Source organism: Macrosteles quadrilineatus, unplaced genomic scaffold (genome assembly GCF_028750875.1).
Source record: "Macrosteles quadrilineatus isolate MER2022 unplaced genomic scaffold, UCM_ALF_1.0 Scaffold_1__1_contigs__length_201487025, whole genome shotgun sequence".
Classification (NCBI taxonomy): Eukaryota; Metazoa; Arthropoda; class Insecta; order Hemiptera; family Cicadellidae; genus Macrosteles; species Macrosteles quadrilineatus.
In genome coordinates, this window is record NW_026542594.1 from 66,767,242 (window position 1) to 66,786,370 (window position 19,129).

Sequence of the window (19,129 nt, forward strand, 5' to 3'; positions counted from 1 at the left end):
CTTCATTTGAGTCAAGAGCTTTGAGAGCAGCCTGACAATCAGATAAAATCACTATCCTTTTGTCTTGGTACCGTCTGGATAGTCCTAGGTTGGCACAAGCCAAGATGCCATAGATTTCTGCCTGGAAGATGGTACAGTATTGTCCCAGACTTCCTGATAGTTCTGTTCTGGGTGATCGACAGTAAACCCCAAAACCAGATTTTCCATCGATTAGGGAGCCGTCTGTGTACCAGACGAAGCTCTCCATATCTTGGAGATGCCCTTCCTGATGTTTCCCCTCATCTCTGGAGCGGAATTCAACATTAAAGGGTTTGGTGAAAACTGCTTCCTTGCTTAGGAAGTCCGAGGTCATGTCAAGCACAGGACACTCAGCCAAAGTCTTAGCAATGGCGCAGTGGCCTGCCCCTGACAGGCGCGTTGTCTCGCGTTAATTGCCTTTTAAGAAAACTAAAATCCCAGGTGACGTCTGACTATCTTAAACTAGCCTACTTTGGTTTGTTTCATTGCCATTTAAGCTATGGCTTGGTCCTATGGGGCCATGCTCCAAACACTACAAGAGCTCTGATTATGCAGAAGACTGCTGTTAGAATTTTATCTTTGAGTGGTAGATGAGATCATGCCAGACCACTTTTGGAACAACTCAGCATTCTCACGATACATAGCCAATACATACTGGACTGCCTCCTTCTCTTGAAAGCTGACCCTAGGCTCCCTCATATTACACGAGACCAACTCCACAATTACAACCTGCGCTCTGCAAGGAATGTGGATGTCCCGAGATGTAGGCTATCAAAGACCAAGGACTGCTTTCCAGTGTTAGCACACAAGCTCTACAATAGACTGCCCCTCCACATTAAAGAACTCCTTCTTGAACCTTTTAAAGTCAAACTAAAACAATGGCTGAATAGGAAGTGTTTTTATTCCATTGAGGAATACTTTTCTACTACTATGGACTTTTGAGTATGAATCCGGCCGCCATGGAGTGTAAATATTGTAAATATTAGTTTATTTAGTTTTTAAAAGTAAATTTTATCTGACAAGATCAATCCAGACATCTGGTCAACGATCGCCAGTTGGTAATGGTAATGGTATATGCGTGTAAACTGGCTGTTGTGATTTACCTATATTTAGTTTTAATAATTCCCGTGTGTAGGACGGGCCAACAGCTCGTTCTAATTTAATTCTCATCACAGTCTCGAAAATCATTTCAAAACATTTCAATCCTTTAAATTAAACAAAGTTCTAATAGCCTACCTTATCTGACAGCTGGATGGTAAATTGAAGTTATGATGAAATTTAAAATGATGAATTTAAAATGATGAAATCTGAGTTTACAACTTGCCTTTTAGACTAAAGTTTCCAATAATACAATGAACGTTTTTAACAACAGAGCTTTTATCCTCAAGAAGCTGTTAAGATATTATTTGCAGCATTTTTTTTTAAAGCCACGATTATACAAAAGTTCACAAAATAAATGTTTATGTAAGACTATACTAAGTTGACAATGAGGTGTTTTATTCCAAAAAATTGTTGTAAACTCTGGTGTAGGCGTAAATGTGGATTTGGACTTAACTACTAACACCTAAAATAGGAATTCTAAGTATACTTAAATATTTTACTTTGATATGGAGACAGGCCCGTTTTTGACCCTGTCAGCGCCCTAGGCACAACTAATAGTAGCGCCCCTTCGCATTATATATAACAGGGTATCCACCAACCGGAAAAGTCGGGAAATCCGGGAATTATGCGTGAGTTTTGTTTAAACCGGGAAACACGTTGATAATGTCCACACGACCGTGCGAAAAGATCAGAATTTAGCCTCATTCGGAAGACGATGATCTCCACATGGCCGCGGAAGATGATTACCATTTGGACACAATCGCGGGGGGCGATTAGTCCAAACGACCGCGCGGAAGATAATGATGCCTTCACGGTCGCGAGGGTTGTTCAGTATTTTATCGCGATCGCGCAAGACGATGGTGTCCCCACGATCGCGGGAAAAGATCGGAATTTTGCCTCATTTGCGGTAGACGATGATGATCTCCACAAGACCGCGAGTGATGATTACCATTTTGCCGCAATCGCGGGAGGCAACTACTATGTCCACACGACCGCGGGGCAGCGGGGGATGATATAATGATGTCCTCAAGGCCGCGAGTGGTGCTCAGAATTTAACCGCTATCGCGCACGACGATGAAAATGTCTACAAGACCGCGGGAAAAGATCAGAATGTTGCCTCGTTCACGGTAGACGATGATAATCTCCTGACGACCGCGGGATATGTTCATATATTTCCGCGATCATGGAAGACGATAATTATGTCTACACGACAGCGAAAAATAGTCAGAATTTAGCCGCAATCACGGGAGACAATTATTATGATGTCTACACGGCTGTGAGAGATTATCAGAGTTTTAACGTGATCGTATGCAAATACAACCACAAAATATTTTACTTCCCAATTTTTTGGCGCCCCCCAAAAAAGCCAATTGCCTCGCGCCCTAGGCACGTGCCTACCTTGCCTATTTGGTAAATCGGCCCTGTATGGAGACCATACAAAAGTAGGTATTTTAAACAAAGTATGAATGGAGGTAAGTGTAGTATGAGTGGCGCAATCTTGTAGTCTTGTTACTGCCTAAGGCCGACGTATTCCGTAGACACAGCTGTTAATTGATAGCCCATACAGCCAACGGCAACTAAGAGGCCTACAGTCTATAGTGGAATCTGAACCACATTTTTGCCTTGTAATTAACAAATTGGTATAATTATCAGGATTGTACTACGAATAGTCATAGTCTTACTAGTGTGGATGGTAATCCATACCAGGGAGTATCGCATCCACAGTGCATGCCTATAAATATCCACAATTCGTGACCTAGTAAACACTTATAATAAATAACCTATATGCATTTTCTGTGCATGTCCCCAACCAAAGATCTAGACACTTAACTGTCAAAGTGAAGTTAATAACGGCAATAGATTAAATATTTATTCTGAACTATCAGTCTTTAAGACAGTTCTGTCAAAGTTTCCAAAGAGTTTCCCAAAAGTTTCCCAAAGATCAATTAACATTGTACATGATATTATAATGTTTTTAATTTAAATTTTTTAGGCAGAAACAAGGAAGTGCGGTTACTGATAGTGTTTTAGTACAAGGACCACCTGGATTAGCTTTTGATTTTGAACGGACTGACTCAACAAGAAGACTTCGTCTTGTACTATATGAAATCCTGATGCTCCAATCACAGGTATTAAATACAGCATAATTACACTTTTTAACCAAGTGAAACATAAAAGATAGTAACTTATTCTAATTGATGCCATTTTATATGTCACATAAAATATTTCAGTACCTACGGTAACAAAAACTAAGAGGAAATATATATTTTTAACAGAAACACAACTCTGTAAATGGATTATTCAACTACCTGTGTTATTTTATGAACTAAACAACTGCCACAGAAGGGTTGATTGAATATCTCTATTGCAGTATCCAAAATCAATTATTAGCTAATCTCTATTTGAACAGATATGATGAATTTTCGGATAGCGAGACAAAAATGGATTTTAATATCGTGGTTTTGTGAAACATTGTGTAATAGTCGTCTCACCTGAACTTCAGTCACACCTTAAAATTTGTCTGGATAGCCTAGCCTACAATGAGATGGTCCAGGATTCTAACGTGTTTGTTTATTAATTCTCCTTTCGAGTGTTTTGGCTCAGATTATATTACAACAATGCTAACAACTATATTAGCTTACCTTCAACAAGTGATCATCACAGCCACTCGAAATATGCGTTGAGATCAAATTTGGAATTTAATATCGCGCGATTAAGAATATAACGGAATTATTTTACGAGGTTTAATAAAACGTGAATCGGTTCCTGGTTTTCACATTATAAGGGAAGTTAAACATGTCCTAATAATAATAACTTGGTCAACCGCCAGATTCGTTCGTAACTAATTTTAATCGGTCGATATAACGTGGTGTTTATAACACAAATTGAAAAATAAAACAGTTATATCTTAATGCTTGGTAACCACCAAAGCCTGTAAGATAGAATCTACACTTACTTGCGTGCATAGAATCCTGCCTTGAACATGTGTAATCGACGAAATGCGAAATACAACTTCAAATAATTATATTGACTGGAACTGGTAAGTCAATAGAGCATTATCACGTGGCTCTACACTTACCAGTGTTCGTATCGTCTCGTGATTTTAATATCAGCTATCGCCAGATATTATTTCATAGGGACTAGGGAGTCATGTAGTGAACGTTTCGTGGTTGAAGGACGACTGACTGCCTCGGGGCGCTTCTTGTGTGGTTCTTTCCTACCGCCCCTAGTGTCGGGGTTGAGAACTACAGTCATCCCCTCCATATGACGTCACTATTTCCAGTGTTCATTGCGGCTTTTTCGTGAAACAAATCAACGTATTTGGGATGACCGTGAAATATTACCCCACGTTAATTTTTGACCCGCTACTCAGAGACAGTTATAAGCTTATCTTATATGGTAGCTAAATCTCTGCAGAAAATCTATATATATAATCTAACAAAAAACCACTAAGTGGTAACACTTTCCCCGCCAAGTCAGCAATCCAAAAAAGATAATAAATCATTACTTTTTCCGCCAAGAAAAACAATGTAATGTATGTAAGTTTGGCAACTTGCCGGCAGACTTTTGCTCGATCACTTTAAAAATACCATAAAACTAGTTTCATTGAGCAAGTATCTCTCCCATTAGTACATTGCTAGGTGAGAGCTTATTTTACAAAACTTGACCTTATTTGTGCCACATTTCATAAAATCATAATAGTGATGGTTTTATATTTACTGATTACCTCGAAATTATTATACTTAGTTGGACTAATTAATTAGAGAATTTGATTTGTGAAATTATCCACGAACGTAACTTAAATGAAAAAAAACCAAGCAAAAGTCTGCCGCCAAGTTGCCAAACTTACATACATTACATTGTTTTTCTTGGCGGAAAAAGTAATGATTTATTATCTTTTTTGGATTGCTGACTTGGCGGGGAAAGTGTTACCACTTAGTGGTTTTTTGTTAGATTTTATTTATTTTTGTAGAAAATTAACCGTTCAAATAAAAATACTCTTTTCTCTGAAAAAAAAAAAATAAATTTTAATGCTAAAGTTGACTGAACTCTCGATCTTCCGGTAGTCTTTGCAGAGGGTACCGGTTTTGTACTCTCATCCTGCACTTTTTTGACATTTTTGGTCTGGCACCACTTCCTGTCTCTCACATAAGGAGCCGAAGAGGAGTCACAACTTGTGTTGTAAAGTGGAAGGTCAGACCTGTACTTCTGCCTTAGTCTGTTGTATTCCAGAATGGCGGATTTCTGAGGCTTCACATCTCTTGGGTTAAAGTTAATAAGATGAAGCCCTTCTAATGAAGTCACTCGTGACAAGGCAACATATGATTGGCCACATGTAAATATGGACTCCCCAATATCAATTATTACGCTATTTAAGCTGAGGCCCTGGCATTTGTGAATTGTAACCGCGTAGGACATCGATATCGGGAATTGCTCTCGATACACAAATGCGTTAAATCCATAACTTGAAACTTGACGTTTACTCGCTGTAGGTGATGGGTAATGCCACAATCAAAGTTAATTGTCACTGAGTCTACGTCATCAGAATTGTCTGTATTAAACCTCAACCCCGTTACTGTTCCAATGGCGGAGTTAACTAGCCCCACAGTGACGTCAATGTTTCTAAGCAACATAACTTTAGCACCAACCTTAATAGGAATAATTTTCTCCATACCAGCCGTTCTGCTGCAGTCAGAGTTGTAAGAGGACAGTATCTTTTTAACTTTGTTTTGTTGACGAGGTACACAGTCAACTGAGTCTTTTGCAACCAAGTTGCAAACAAGGACCACTTACAAACAAGGACTGTTGCAAATGTTGCAACAGGACCACTTATTCTATTGACCATTTCATCATTTATTATGGAGCATTGGTAACCAGTTGAACAAAGACACACAGAATTGTTGGGTAAAGCAGACAAGTAATCTCCTAATAGAGAAAGGTTTTCACAAGCAGTTTTTCCATTAAGATGTATTTTCTTGCTTTCAATTAGACGGATGTCCTCAACGGTCATATTGCCTACTCTGACTTTGCTTAACACATCAGCAAACTTAGAATCTTGAGCTTGTCGCATGTTTGTAGTAAGTTCATCATAAGAGAACTGTTCAGACCAGATGTTAACACAAGACAGAGAGCCAACAAAAGAACTAAGTTTGCTACTGTCAAGTTCAATGAATGGGGAGTCTTCGTGTACTGGTGGAAGTTGTAAAAGGTCTCCAAAGAGCAGTATATGTTTTTTACCAAACCAGCCGTTACTTTGGTCTGAGGTGTTGAATATTTCACACAATCTGAGATTTATGTACATCAATGTTAGATTGGAGACCATGGACACTTCGTCTATTATGAAGAGCACCACATCTTTCAGGTTGGATCTCAACATTTTTAAAACATCATCAGTAAGAGCTTTGTACTTTGGAGTTTTTCCATGCTCAACTGGCAGCTGAAACACTTTGTAGATCGTAGAACCATTGATGTTGTAAGCACTTAGTCCTGTGGGAGCTGATATTGATGTAGAGGCTTGAAGACATTTTTTAGTCCAAGAGCTGATAGTTTTTATGAGAAAACTCTTACCAGTACCTCCCACACCACTTACAAAATGTCTGAGAAATTTATCTGTCCCATCAGAGTTTGCAACAACTCGTTTGACATAATCAAACACTCTCTTTTGGTCGTCATTGAGTTTTTGGTATTTTTTCTCAAACGGCTCGTCATTCGGCGACCAATTGCTGTCCCTGACAGGCTGGGATGCGGGGACAGGTTCATTAAAGGGCTGAAAGGCTATATTGGATGGATCAGCAACCTCTCCTTCTTCTGCATTGATCTCTTCAACTCGGTTTTGAATTTTGTCTCTTGCATTCTCCGATGCCGCAATAATGTCTTTTAAACGTTTGTCATAGTTGAAGGCTTGAGTGAGAAGTGTCCGCTTGGCCATAAAAGCATCTGTGTATGTTTCATGAGACTCTTTCAGCTCATCAGTAGATCTCCAACAAAGAAACATAAGAAGTAATGCATGGTAGTATTTTTCAGGATCCTGAGTGGGGCTGTACTTATAGTGATTCAGTAAGCATGGTCTGACTCTTTTAGTGAGGAATTTGCCTGAATTCAACTTATGCACTTCACGGTCGCCTTTAGGTGGTTGAGCAGCTATATCGTACCATCTCACAAAGTCGTATAAGTTCATATCTTCTAGTTCGTCTGGTCTAGTTAGGTAGTGGTCATCAACCCACGACTCGTAGAATATGTTCGATATCTTTTACTGTTGTAACAAAGTAATAACTGCTGCTTCTACTGTTCTGTTAATAACAGCATGTACAAATTCTTTGAACCAATGGGCCATCTTTGATTTGATATTTGTTCATCATTGGCTGTTGTCCAACCTGAAGATGTCTTTATGGTATAAGTGTAATGCCCTCGTGATATTGCATCTCCGTGATGAAAAATTGCTGCTGTAGGTCTATATGTTTTATTACTAGAGATGTGCGAGTACTCGAGATTACGAGTTCGAGTCGAGTACGGCCTTGAAACTCGAGCTTATCTTTGAACTCGGCAGATTCGAGTAGAGTTTGGTTTAAAATTGTAAAAAATCAATATTTGTTAAAATGTAAGTTGTGTTTACATAAAATGCTTTATAATTTGTATTACTATAGATTCTACAGTAATACAAATATTTCTACAGTGTAGAAATAAGCAAGAGGTAGTTGTCCTAACCTATTTTTATAGCTGTCACAACAGAATAGGTCAACTCAAAGCAGTCGCCGGACTGACTGGCAATGGCATAATCTGGACTTGACACTGAATGACATGATCGGTAGTGATTTTGTTTTAAAGTACTGTTTCACAATAGAAAATTCCACTACTGAACTGTTACAAGCAATAAATCTATGTTTAAAAAAGTCAGTTAAGTTTTAAAAAGAATAGAAACACTACAAAAGGCAAAACAATAGAAGGAGGGAGGGGTTGTGCAATGACCTCGAACTGAGCCGGCAGCCCGGCAGCCGGCAAGTCGGCAACAGTGAATGGTGTAGGGGGTTGGGGGGAAGGGGAGGGTAAGACCTTGGAGCTATATTTAGACCAGACTAGACTTTCACCACTTCCGAAATGGCTGGGTAGGGGCAGGGGGATTACAATAGCAGGTTTTTTCCTTGTCTGGTTTGACTTTTGTCTTTTTGTATAGGAGATTTGAATCATCAAAAATATAATTTGAATTGACCACAATTAATTATTTAGCATTGAAAATACAATCTGCAAGGGACCAGGAGAAATATTCAAATTAGAGTTAATACCATGATTTACATTTTTATGTCAAAATACAACATTGCACAATCATGATGTTTTGGGTCATTGGCCTTCTTAACAGAAGTTGATAATTATAAATTGATGCTACCGTGGTTGAAAATAATTATTCTGTAAACTTGTAAAACATTAGATAACTCATAAATAAGTATGAAATCATTCATGAGGACAATAGTAGCACTCCTAAAAAAAGCTTACAAATATCTCAAAATAATTAAGTGCTAGCACTTGGCCTTCTAGATTACATAGTTTGTTTTCCTTCATGACAACTTGCATTAATGTGGTTAATGTGCATGGAATACAATTGATTATAGTGAGTTAGGCCTAAGTCTAGGTTTCATTTGATTTCTATAACTACTATTGTATGAGCCTATTACATTATTCAGTACAATTTTCAATCTACAATTGTTTTGTTTATCAGTAAGGTAGACTACTTGTAGGCCTATTTGTACTTCATTTTTAACATATTTTGAGTATTTTGACAGAATGTTTGTTTACAATTAACATACAAGATTAAAAAATTTAATTTTCTTTATTTCAAAATTTATTTTTACTTTACCCACTGTCAAACCATTGGAAATTTTGTAGGCCTACTGTTACAAAAACCACACCAACTAAAAGAATAATGGTAATAAACTTACAAAACTAAAGGTGAAAAGGTAGGAAAAAACATTTCAAGTTTTAGAATAAATCTCTTTATTAAACTTATTAGGCTATTGTAATTGCAACCTTAATAACTAATAGATGCAAGTATTAAGTAATTTTAGCCAAGTATTATGCAATATTACTTATCAATAGGGATTATTGTATTTTATTTTTGGATAAAAAAATGTATGCTCACTTACCTTTTTTTACAGAAGTAGAAGTTCATTTATGAGCTCTATTGTTGTTGTTTTAAAATTATTTTCTATGCATTATATTGATATGTTACTGCACAAATATTAATAATTTATTTATTTATAATCATATTTCAGCTTGTAACAAGGTTGTTTTAACAGTTACATGCTCTAGGCCTAAGGAGTTACTTAAACTTACACATTCTTCGATCTTTTGGGTTTAAACTCGACTCGAACTCGAGACTCGAATCTTTTGCCAATTACTCGACTCGAACTCGACTCGACCTGAAAAACCTGTGCTCGCACATCTCTATTTATTACCTATAGTCACTTGAGCACTTGGGACTCCTACTATGTTTGTTGCGGTTATCTTTTGTAGGTTGTTGTCAAAGATTAAAAATTGTAAGATAACACAGCGGTTTGACTTTGTAACGTGTACCTTGCCCAGGCTCGATCCTCGTTGGCCGCATTCATCATTACTGCACACATAATCTAACAAGGGCTCCCAGTTGTTTATCGTAAGGCTTAAAAGATTTTTTAGCGTTACCTTACCAGCCACCACGGGGATTCTGATTATATTGTCTGTCTCTTCTTGCCCTGTGAATGTGTAATGACAGTGCTGGCATTTTGTGGTTTTCACCGTGCTGTATGAGATGGCTTCTATAATGCCCTTGTTTGTCTCCAATAAGTCCAGCAAGAACAAAGCACAGTCTTGCTGCTCTGTCAGGGTATATGTATTGTTGTTAGGGAGATTTCTTATAACCACTGTATCTAAAACAACCTCCGAGGGAGAAACTTCGTAATCATGAAGATGTTGTTTTAACTCAGGACAAATTAGTTCAGAGTTCTTTATTATCTCTCTGATGTACGGAACAGAATACAGTATCTGAACTGCAACATTCGCATAACAAGACACACGATCATTGTTCTCAAACCCTCTTAATGCTAAAGTTGACTGAACTCTCGATCTTCCGGTAGTCTTTGCAGAGGGTACCGGTTTTGTACTCTCATCCTGCACTTTTTCGACATTTTTGGTCTGGCACCACTTCCTGTCTCTCACATAAGGAGCCGAAGAGGAGTCACAACTTGTGTTGTAAAGTGGAAGGTCAGACCTGTACTTCTGCCTTAGTCTGTTGTATTCCAGAATGGCGGATTTCTGAGGCTTCACATCTCTTGGGTTAAAGTTAATAAGATGAAGCCCTTCTAATGAAGTCACTCGTGACAAGGCAACATATGATTGGCCACATGTAAATATGGACTCCCCAATATCAATTATTACGCTATTTAAGCTGAGGCCCTGGCATTTGTGAATTGTAACCGCGTAGGACATCGATATCGGGAATTGCTCTCGATACACAAATGCGTTATCCATAACTTGAAACTTGACGTTTACTCGCTGTAGGTGATGGGTAATGCCACAATCAAAGTTAATTGTCACTGAGTCTACGTCATCAGAATTGTCTGTATTAAACCTCAACCCCGTTACTGTTCCAATGGCGGAGTTAACTAGCCCCACAGTGACGTCAATGTTTCTAAGCAACATAACTTTAGCACCAACCTTCATAGGAATAATTTTCTCCATACCAGCCGTTCTGCTGCAGTCAGAGTTGTAAGAGGACAGTATCTTTTTAACTTTGTTTTGTTGACGAGGTAGACAGTCAACTGAGTCTTTTGCAACCAAGTTAACGACAGGACCACTTATTCTATTGACCATTTCATCATTTATTATGGAGCATTGGTAACCAGTTGAACAAAGACACACAGAATTGTTGGGTAAAGCAGACAAGTAATCTCCTAATAGAGAAAGGTTTTCACAAGCAGTTTTTCCATTAAGATGTATTTTCTTGCTTTCAATTAGACGGATGTCCTCAACGGTCATATTGCCTACTCTGACTTTGCTTAACACATCAGCAAACTTAGAATCTTGAGCTTGTCGCATGTTTGTAGTAAGTTCATCATAAGAGAACTGTTCAGACCAGATGTTAACACAAGACAGAGAGCCAACAAAAGAACTAAGTTTGCTACTGTCAAGTTCAATGAATGGGGAGTCTTCGTGTACTGGTGGAAGTTGTAAAAGGTCTCCAAAGAGCAGTATATGTTTTTTACCAAACCAGCCGTTACTTTGGTCTGAGGTGTTGAATATTTCACACAATCTGAGATTTATGTACATCAATGTTAGATTGGAGACCATGGACACTTCGTCTATTATGAAGAGCACCACATCTTTCAGGTTGGATCTCAACATTTTTAAAACATCATCAGTAAGAGCTTTGTACTTTGGAGTTTTTCCATGCTCAACTGGCAGCTGAAACACTTTGTAGATCGTAGAACCATTGATGTTGTAAGCACTTAGTCCTGTGGGAGCTGATATTGATGTAGAGGCTTGAAGACATTTTTTAGTCCAAGAGCTGATAGTTTTTATGAGAAAACTCTTACCAGTACCTCCCACACCACTTACAAAATGTCTGAGAAATTTATCTGTCCCATCAGAGTTTGCAACAACTCGTTTGACATAATCAAACACTCTCTTTTGGTCGTCATTGAGTTTTTGGTATTTTTTCTCAAACGGCTCGTCATTCGGCGACCAATTGCTGTCCCTGACAGGCTGGGATGCGGGGACAGGTTCATTAAAGGGCTGAAAGGCTATATTGGATGGATCAGCAACCTCTCCTTCTTCTGCATTGATCTCTTCAACTCGGTTTTGAATTTTGTCTCTTGCATTCTCCGATGCCGCAATAATGTCTTTTAAACGTTTGTCATAGTTGAAGGCTTGAGTGAGAAGTGTCCGCTTGGCCATAAAAGCATCTGTGTATGTTTCATGAGACTCTTTCAGCTCATCAGTAGATCTCCAACAAAGAAACATAAGAAGTAATGCATGGTAGTATTTTTCAGGATCCTGAGTGGGGCTGTACTTATAGTGATTCAGTAAGCATGGTCTGACTCTTTTAGTGAGGAATTTGCCTGAATTCAACTTATGCACTTCACGGTCGCCTTTAGGTGGTTGAGCAGCTATATCGTACCATCTCACAAAGTCGTATAAGTTCATATCTTCTAGTTCGTCTGGTCTAGTTGGGTAGTGGTCATCAACCCACGACTCGTAGAATATGTTCGTTGAACTTGGGTCCATACTTCGTATCTTGTCGATTTTTTGTAGTCTTTTGCGTCTGGTCATGCCTACATCCAACCATCTTATTGTTGTCTCCGGGTCCGTGCCGTACAATGGAATGCCCAACAGTGTGTCACTAGCTTCTAAAGAACCACACTCACGGTTGTTTAAAGCTCTAAGGCCAACGTTAAACAGTCTACTAGCTAATGATTTTGTAGAATTAATCTCTGTAAAAACTTGGCCAGCATGACTTTGTTCACTTTTGGTAGTGTACTTTGTGACATACCAATGTAGGATAGAAGTGCTTTCGCCTACATACTGGATGTCCACGTTTCCATTCCAAGCTAGCAACACGGCCGGGTTGTAGTCATTGACAAAGCTCTCGCTTGGTGTTCTGGGTAGGTCATAAAGACGTGACTTAGACTTGAGAGCTTTTCTGCCAGCTACAGACTCGACAACGTCACGCAGAACAAGATTCCCTGTGATTGGCCGGGGGAACCCGAAACGACAAGCCTTACGAAACCCGGTTTTGGTTTTCTTTGTCCGCATACAGTACGAGTTGTGGTGATGCATTTGGTAACTTGTAACTCTGTTGTTGAGAGTAGGTGAAACGGATGCATTTGGAACCTTGCAAGTAATGTACTTAAGGATAAAGTCGGCTACTTCTGCGTTGCTGGACGTCCCCATTACAGGAGCATTTTCTACCCACAGAAGAAGATGGAAATGTTGGAGACCTCTGCTTTGGTATTCTCGCCTGTAGAAGTAGTGACTTACTTTTCCTAAAGGAGCAGCATCAGAGACAATAAAATCCAACATTGCCTTGAACTTTATATGGATAAACCGTGACGCACTGATAGGATCCATAGCCACAAGTTCACTAGTTTGTTTTTTTTCTGCGCCTGGAACACTCCGGTTAACTTCCCTAATGAACAATGCCATGTCATCCCAGTTCCAATCGCTTGGGCTTATGGTTAAAAACCATGTAGCTGGTCCATAATGCTGAGCCATGCAATTGACATCATTTCTAGGCTGTATCCAGTACTGGCTAGTGTTCCTGAGTTTGGAGAATACTGATGTCAGGTTCCCCTCTAATTCTCCCGATGCAAGGTTGTTCAAACAGTCTCTAGCACTAAGAGAGCCACTGAATCCAGTGACGTTGAGCTTGTGGAATACTCCTTGTCTTAACTGCCGAAGGTTTGCATCGTGCAGCAAATAAAAAAGGTACTGCTGATTCAGTCTGAACTGAGAATGCTTTGAAAGCAACCGACATTTGATAAATTCAGCAGAAGAGAGTTTAGTTTCTCTGGAATGAAACTGGCCAAATTTACCTTCGGGATACAAATCAGGGAAACAAAGCACGTCAATCTCTTTGTTTTCATGACTAATCGGAGGTTCATTCACTTTCAGCATCTTATAGAGCTCGGTGTCATCACTATAAGATTTTGACTCATGAAGAGCGTGGATTGTATAGTGAGACTCTTCTGAATCCCATTCCTCGTGAGTTACCCGAGTTAATATAGCACGTCTATGTAGTATTTCCTGAGGTGGCAGTTCGTTTTGATGGGTAGATTGAAACAAATTTGTGTCATCATTAAGGTTGAAGAGTCCTTCTGGATCTGTAGGTAGTACGATGCTACCATAATGAGCGTTGTTTTTCTTTAAGAAAATTAAGGCTGCGTGTACCTTATCCACACTAACCAACATTTGCCAAACTTTCTTTGCTTTGGTCGGTACCCCTCTGACCAAAACGTACAGCTCGTGGTTTGGATTCAGAGGGTCACTTGGTTTGGGCAATTTTTGCAGGGTTTCTTGAAGGGGTAGTGGCAAATGAAAACTTCTTCCAACGACTTTAGAAATTTGTTGCTGAGCTCGACTTGTTCTTTTCCCAACTGTGTTCATTTTTGTAACAACCTGAAATGCTTTGGCTCTCTGAATTAAAACTTTTTCATAACTGTTAAGGCAAGTTAGCTCTTTCGGCTGCGCACAAACATAGAGATCGTTAAGAATGCAAGTAGGAGGCATCTGACCTTTCCTTAGTTTTTCGAGGCAGCCCCGACAAATCCATCCTGTTTTGCACTCTTCTTTCTTTATGTCTTTTATTCTTTTCCATATGTGTCCTACAATTTGATTTTTTAGGTTTTTCAAAAGGCTTACTTGCTGCTTACTAAACAACTTATCGCATGAGACACAGGGAAACACTGGGGTTTCAGAAGAACGCTTCTCCAATGCCTCAAATGCTTTTTGATATTTTTCGAACAACTGAGACTCAGATTCAGGGACCTTGCTTTCACTTGTGTCATCTGTAAGAAAGGCTTTTGTTTGCTCTTTAAATTCCCTTTCTATCGAAAACAACACGTTCACCTGCACGTTAAGAATACCATTTTTAATTAGCATAATCTTCTTAGTTATTTTCAACAGTCGGTAAATTTTGGAGACAAGACTACGAATTGCAGGAAAGTGAGGATAGATTGTTCTCAGAAAAGGAAGTTTCGAAACACATGCTCCTGAGTAACAGTCCAAAGAGTGAGGATGAACACCTACACGAGATGATACACCACTTTGACATGAGTGCTCTCCCATGCTGACAATAAGCTTAGAACCTTTAGTGAGAGAGCTGGCAACTATTTCATTGTAAAGAGATTTAAGTTGCTCTAAGTGGTCAGGCTCAATGAAGCACATATCTGAGTTGCATTTCCACTGTTTCTTTGGAGAACTATGAGCTGTGCTGGGCTCATTACCAACAGTTATTTGTTTACCAGGAAACACTCTATACGTAAACTCCCACAAATAAGGCTCCGACGTGGAAACATGAAGACTGTGCCCACACAACGCCTCAACATTGTCTTCAAACGTGCTTGTTGCAGATAGCTTAGCAAGAGACTCTTTAGCACGATTTTGCAGGCTAACAAATAGCTTAAGGAAATTGTTTTTGTAATTTTTATAAGCATGCAACACCCATTTCAAGAGCTCTTTAGCCCTTAGCAACCTTTTGGTATAACCTTGCTCAAGTATTTTCTTTGCTATAAGTCTGGCTATTTTCTCACAATTTATTTTCCCCAAGAAAATATGTGAAGCTGCAACAGTTTTTTTAATTTTCCTTTTTGCATTTTGTAATGATTTTCTTTTCCCATCAGATCTATTTCTAAAAAAAAAGCGTCTGCTTTGATAGGCTGCACACTTTCGCACCCTTTCGTGAAAAACCTTAAGTTTATATCGCAAGCGAAAGTGGCCAGGGTGTTTTGCACAAAGTACTTTGTAACGTCTCCTGCGATTAGATTGTTTCATTTCTTGTTTTGCACCGTAGTTTAAACGTTGTTTAGCTTTATAATATTCTGGATCAGTAGAGTATTTCTGACGCACTCTAGCCTTGTGTGGCTCAGGATTAGCAGAATACTGCTGACGCTTCCTAGTCTTGTGTGGCTCAGGATCAGTAGAATACTGCTGACGCTTCCTAGCCTTGTGTGGCTCAGGATCAGTAGAATACTGCTGACGCACTCTAGTCTTGTGTGGCTCAGGATCAGTAGAATACTGCTGACGCTTCCTAGCCTTGTGTGGCTCAGGATTAGCAGAATATTGCTGCCGCAACCTAGCTCTGTGAGGTTCAGGATTAGCACTGTACTGCACACTTTTTCTTAACCTCTCAGTTTCAATATTAGCTAGATAACGTTTTCTGGCTTTGGATTTTTCTCCTTTAACATGTTCAAGGTACCAAGCTTTAGAAGTAGAACTCTTATTAGTGGATTGTATGCTAGCTTCTTCTGTTTTTCTTTTTTTTATAGCAGGGGCGTTTTCTAAATACCATTCTTGTTTTCTTTTTCTTGCCAGTCTTTCTTTAGAAGGCATACTGATGTTAGATTAGAAAGAAAGTAAATGCAATTAAAACATGGACGTGGTATCTTACCAAATGATCCTAAGAAATGTTCTCAATCATCTCAATGTTCTTGAACTAGATCTCTTCACTAAACATAAACAATGCTGCTCTTTTTGTAAAAATAAACAAGACATCAAATTTTTTTTATTTACAGCTGGTAATTAAAAATGGTTATAAATAGTTTGGGTGAAATATATAGACCACGGCACAACTACATCTCATTTCATTTCAATAATATTGTTTGTGTAGAACTAAATTCTACATTTTTTGGTCTTATCTGCTATAAACCAATTAAAAACTTTTTGACACACCTACCAAAATTACTATTTAACAAAAATTGCTACGTTGGAAGTTTTTGAAAACATGTGTTAAACGTATAGTCAACAGGGTGGTTGTTTCTATTTATGATTTTGTCAAGAATATGTTTATTTTAAACTAAACACACACTTTGAAACTGTATAATCTAGTCATCATCCATTAATATAGGTTCTGTGTCTGGGGCTGTAAATTCAGCAATGTTCATCTTGAACAACATAAAATGCGTTGGTGTTACATAAGTGTTCTGATAATTAAACCCGTATATCTAAAGACTAGTGTAAATTGAGCCCTTATTATAGAAGTAAAAATGTAATCAAACAGTTTAGGTTTGTTGGAAATAGCATAAGGCAAAACGAATATTGAAAAACTAATTAATCCTATATTTACATTTTAATTGCTGGTTTAACATACGTAAAGTGACTTTCCCCATTCTTTTATTTGTTTTAGTGTATCAAAACATAAAACAAACCTTAGTACTAGTACTAAGTTTCAAGTTACTAGGTTTCATATGTTTTGATAAGTAGTATTAAACTGTTAAAAATGACGAACTGCTGTACCAGTGTACCATCGGTACACTGCATTTTTCAATGGAAAGTATCGGGGAATATCACTGCTCTAAGTAATTTTATATAGTAAGTAGTTCAAATCATTCGGTATACCTGAAAAAATACTTTATGAAAGTTTTAAAATAATTTTTCAGCTGTTCCTATGAATTTCTCTAACATTTAAATTAATTGAGATTTAATCGCAGCTGGTCCTTCTTTTGTTTTGATTTTAATCCCATGTTATTTAAATGGGCCAAAATCGTACTTTGAGGGCTTGCCAAGGGTTTATGGTTCAACTCACCGACTTGAGACCCTCAAAAGGCACATCTACACGTTAAGGGCTTTCAAACAACATAAAGAACATTAAAATTGAGCCAGTGGTTTGGGCTGTAGGTCCGTCAACATTCAAGGAGAAGGAGAAGGAGGAGAAGGAGAACACGGAAAATTTGTGAATTTTCAAACTAGTTTTTCTTGGCTCAAACACAACAGTTTTTTAAATTCTTTTTTTTATTTTGTTGAGGATGAGTGCCCCTATCCAATAGATGAACAATTATTTTAATAGCTTTTGTTTCTTCAGAGCTATAGACGAGTGAAAAAGCCACTTTGTCACGTCAAGTATATATACACTGCAGCAGCTGTGTACCGCTGGGGGACTTGGCGGGGCGGAACGCTGCCGCGTTCCTTAATACGCTAAGCCGATTTTTGTGAACAGAACTCCTCCCTCATTTTTGGACCGATTTTGATAATTAAAGTGTCAAAAAAATTGCCCTGATCTGTAGTTTTGCAAAGTGTTTTTCGTTTTTTGATATCTTTATTAGTTTGGACAGTATCTTCCATCAAAGTTGGGTTTTCTCCCATAAGATTAACATGGGGGAATCAAAATATTTAATTAGAAACTTTGTCTCCACTAATTTGAGAGAACGGCTGGGCGTAGAAACTTGGTAGAGGTGTCAAAAGAAAGGTCTTGGTCTGTAGACGAGTTATCAAAAGAAAAACGAAGTAAATTTGCTTAGGGCTCTGCCCCAGAAGCCTTTAAAGATCCCACCACAGAGTTGTTTACATTTTGGTCATGTGGATAATACTTTTTAATAAAACAGCTGTTAATTTTAAAATTGTATTTTAAATAACACACATTTATTGGGAGTTACTGAATTGGTCAAAAGAAGTGCAATGTGTTTGGCAATGTTATTTTGTGATTTTAAAATTGATTTTCTTCTGTATCATGTCATGTGTTGCAATATAAAGTTTCATTACAAAATCAGTGGAAAATCCTTTTATCACAATAACTCTTACAATTATTTCTTATTGAACTATCTCATACCTATTTTACGGGTTGGTGTCTGCCTTTTTTTTACAACTTTTCTTTATATATTATCATATTAATCTAGACAGATCATCATATAGGTTCATGAGATTATTGTCATACATGCTTTCAATCATTGGAAAACCTTTCGATTGTGTAATACAATACAAAATAATACAAGTGCAGAAAGGCAGGGTGCCCATTTGAGCCGTGTCCATATTTTGCTAAATTAATAGTGGTTTACAGCAACTGGATAAAACATTTTACAATATTTATGTAGACATATGTGAATGATTTAGAAAGTCATTAAGCTGGGAAACTGCAATATACTGCAGACTTTTCAGATATGTTACTTCGATGTATTCATTCAGCTTAGTAAAAACATAATATAGATATGTATACAAATAAGAACTTGAACTCTTAGAGAGCCTTTGAATGTTATTAGACTAACAAAAAGGGTTGTGCCTGTTTACTAGCGCTACTCAGCAACAAAAACAATTTAATTTATCTCTAAAATATATATTCTTAAAGTGCACTGAGCAGCAGCCTAAAAAATCTATGTAACTTACCCATATAATATAGTTACAAAATGCTCAAACTCGCATTGTGATCGCAATCAGAAAATTCATCTGCAGAAGAATTTTATTGTGCTCTTACCGTTTCTAATAACATCCAAACACAGAAACTTTGCCTAAAATGGTACCTGTCTTGACAAATTATTTGCAGTGGCCTCTGAACTGT

The 19,129-nt window shown here is 38.0% G+C and overlaps 1 protein-coding gene across 1 annotated transcript in view; it reads left to right on the forward strand.

Moving 5' to 3' along the window:
* Positions 1-19,129, forward strand: part of LOC128983463 (integrator complex subunit 2) — a 78,256-nt gene that overhangs the window by 13,625 nt on the left and 45,502 nt on the right. Inside the window, exon 2 of the mRNA XM_054402760.1 lies at positions 3,113-3,248. Coding sequence (XP_054258735.1) covers positions 3,113-3,248 — 136 coding nt within the window. The remainder of the gene's footprint in view (positions 1-3,112; positions 3,249-19,129) is intronic.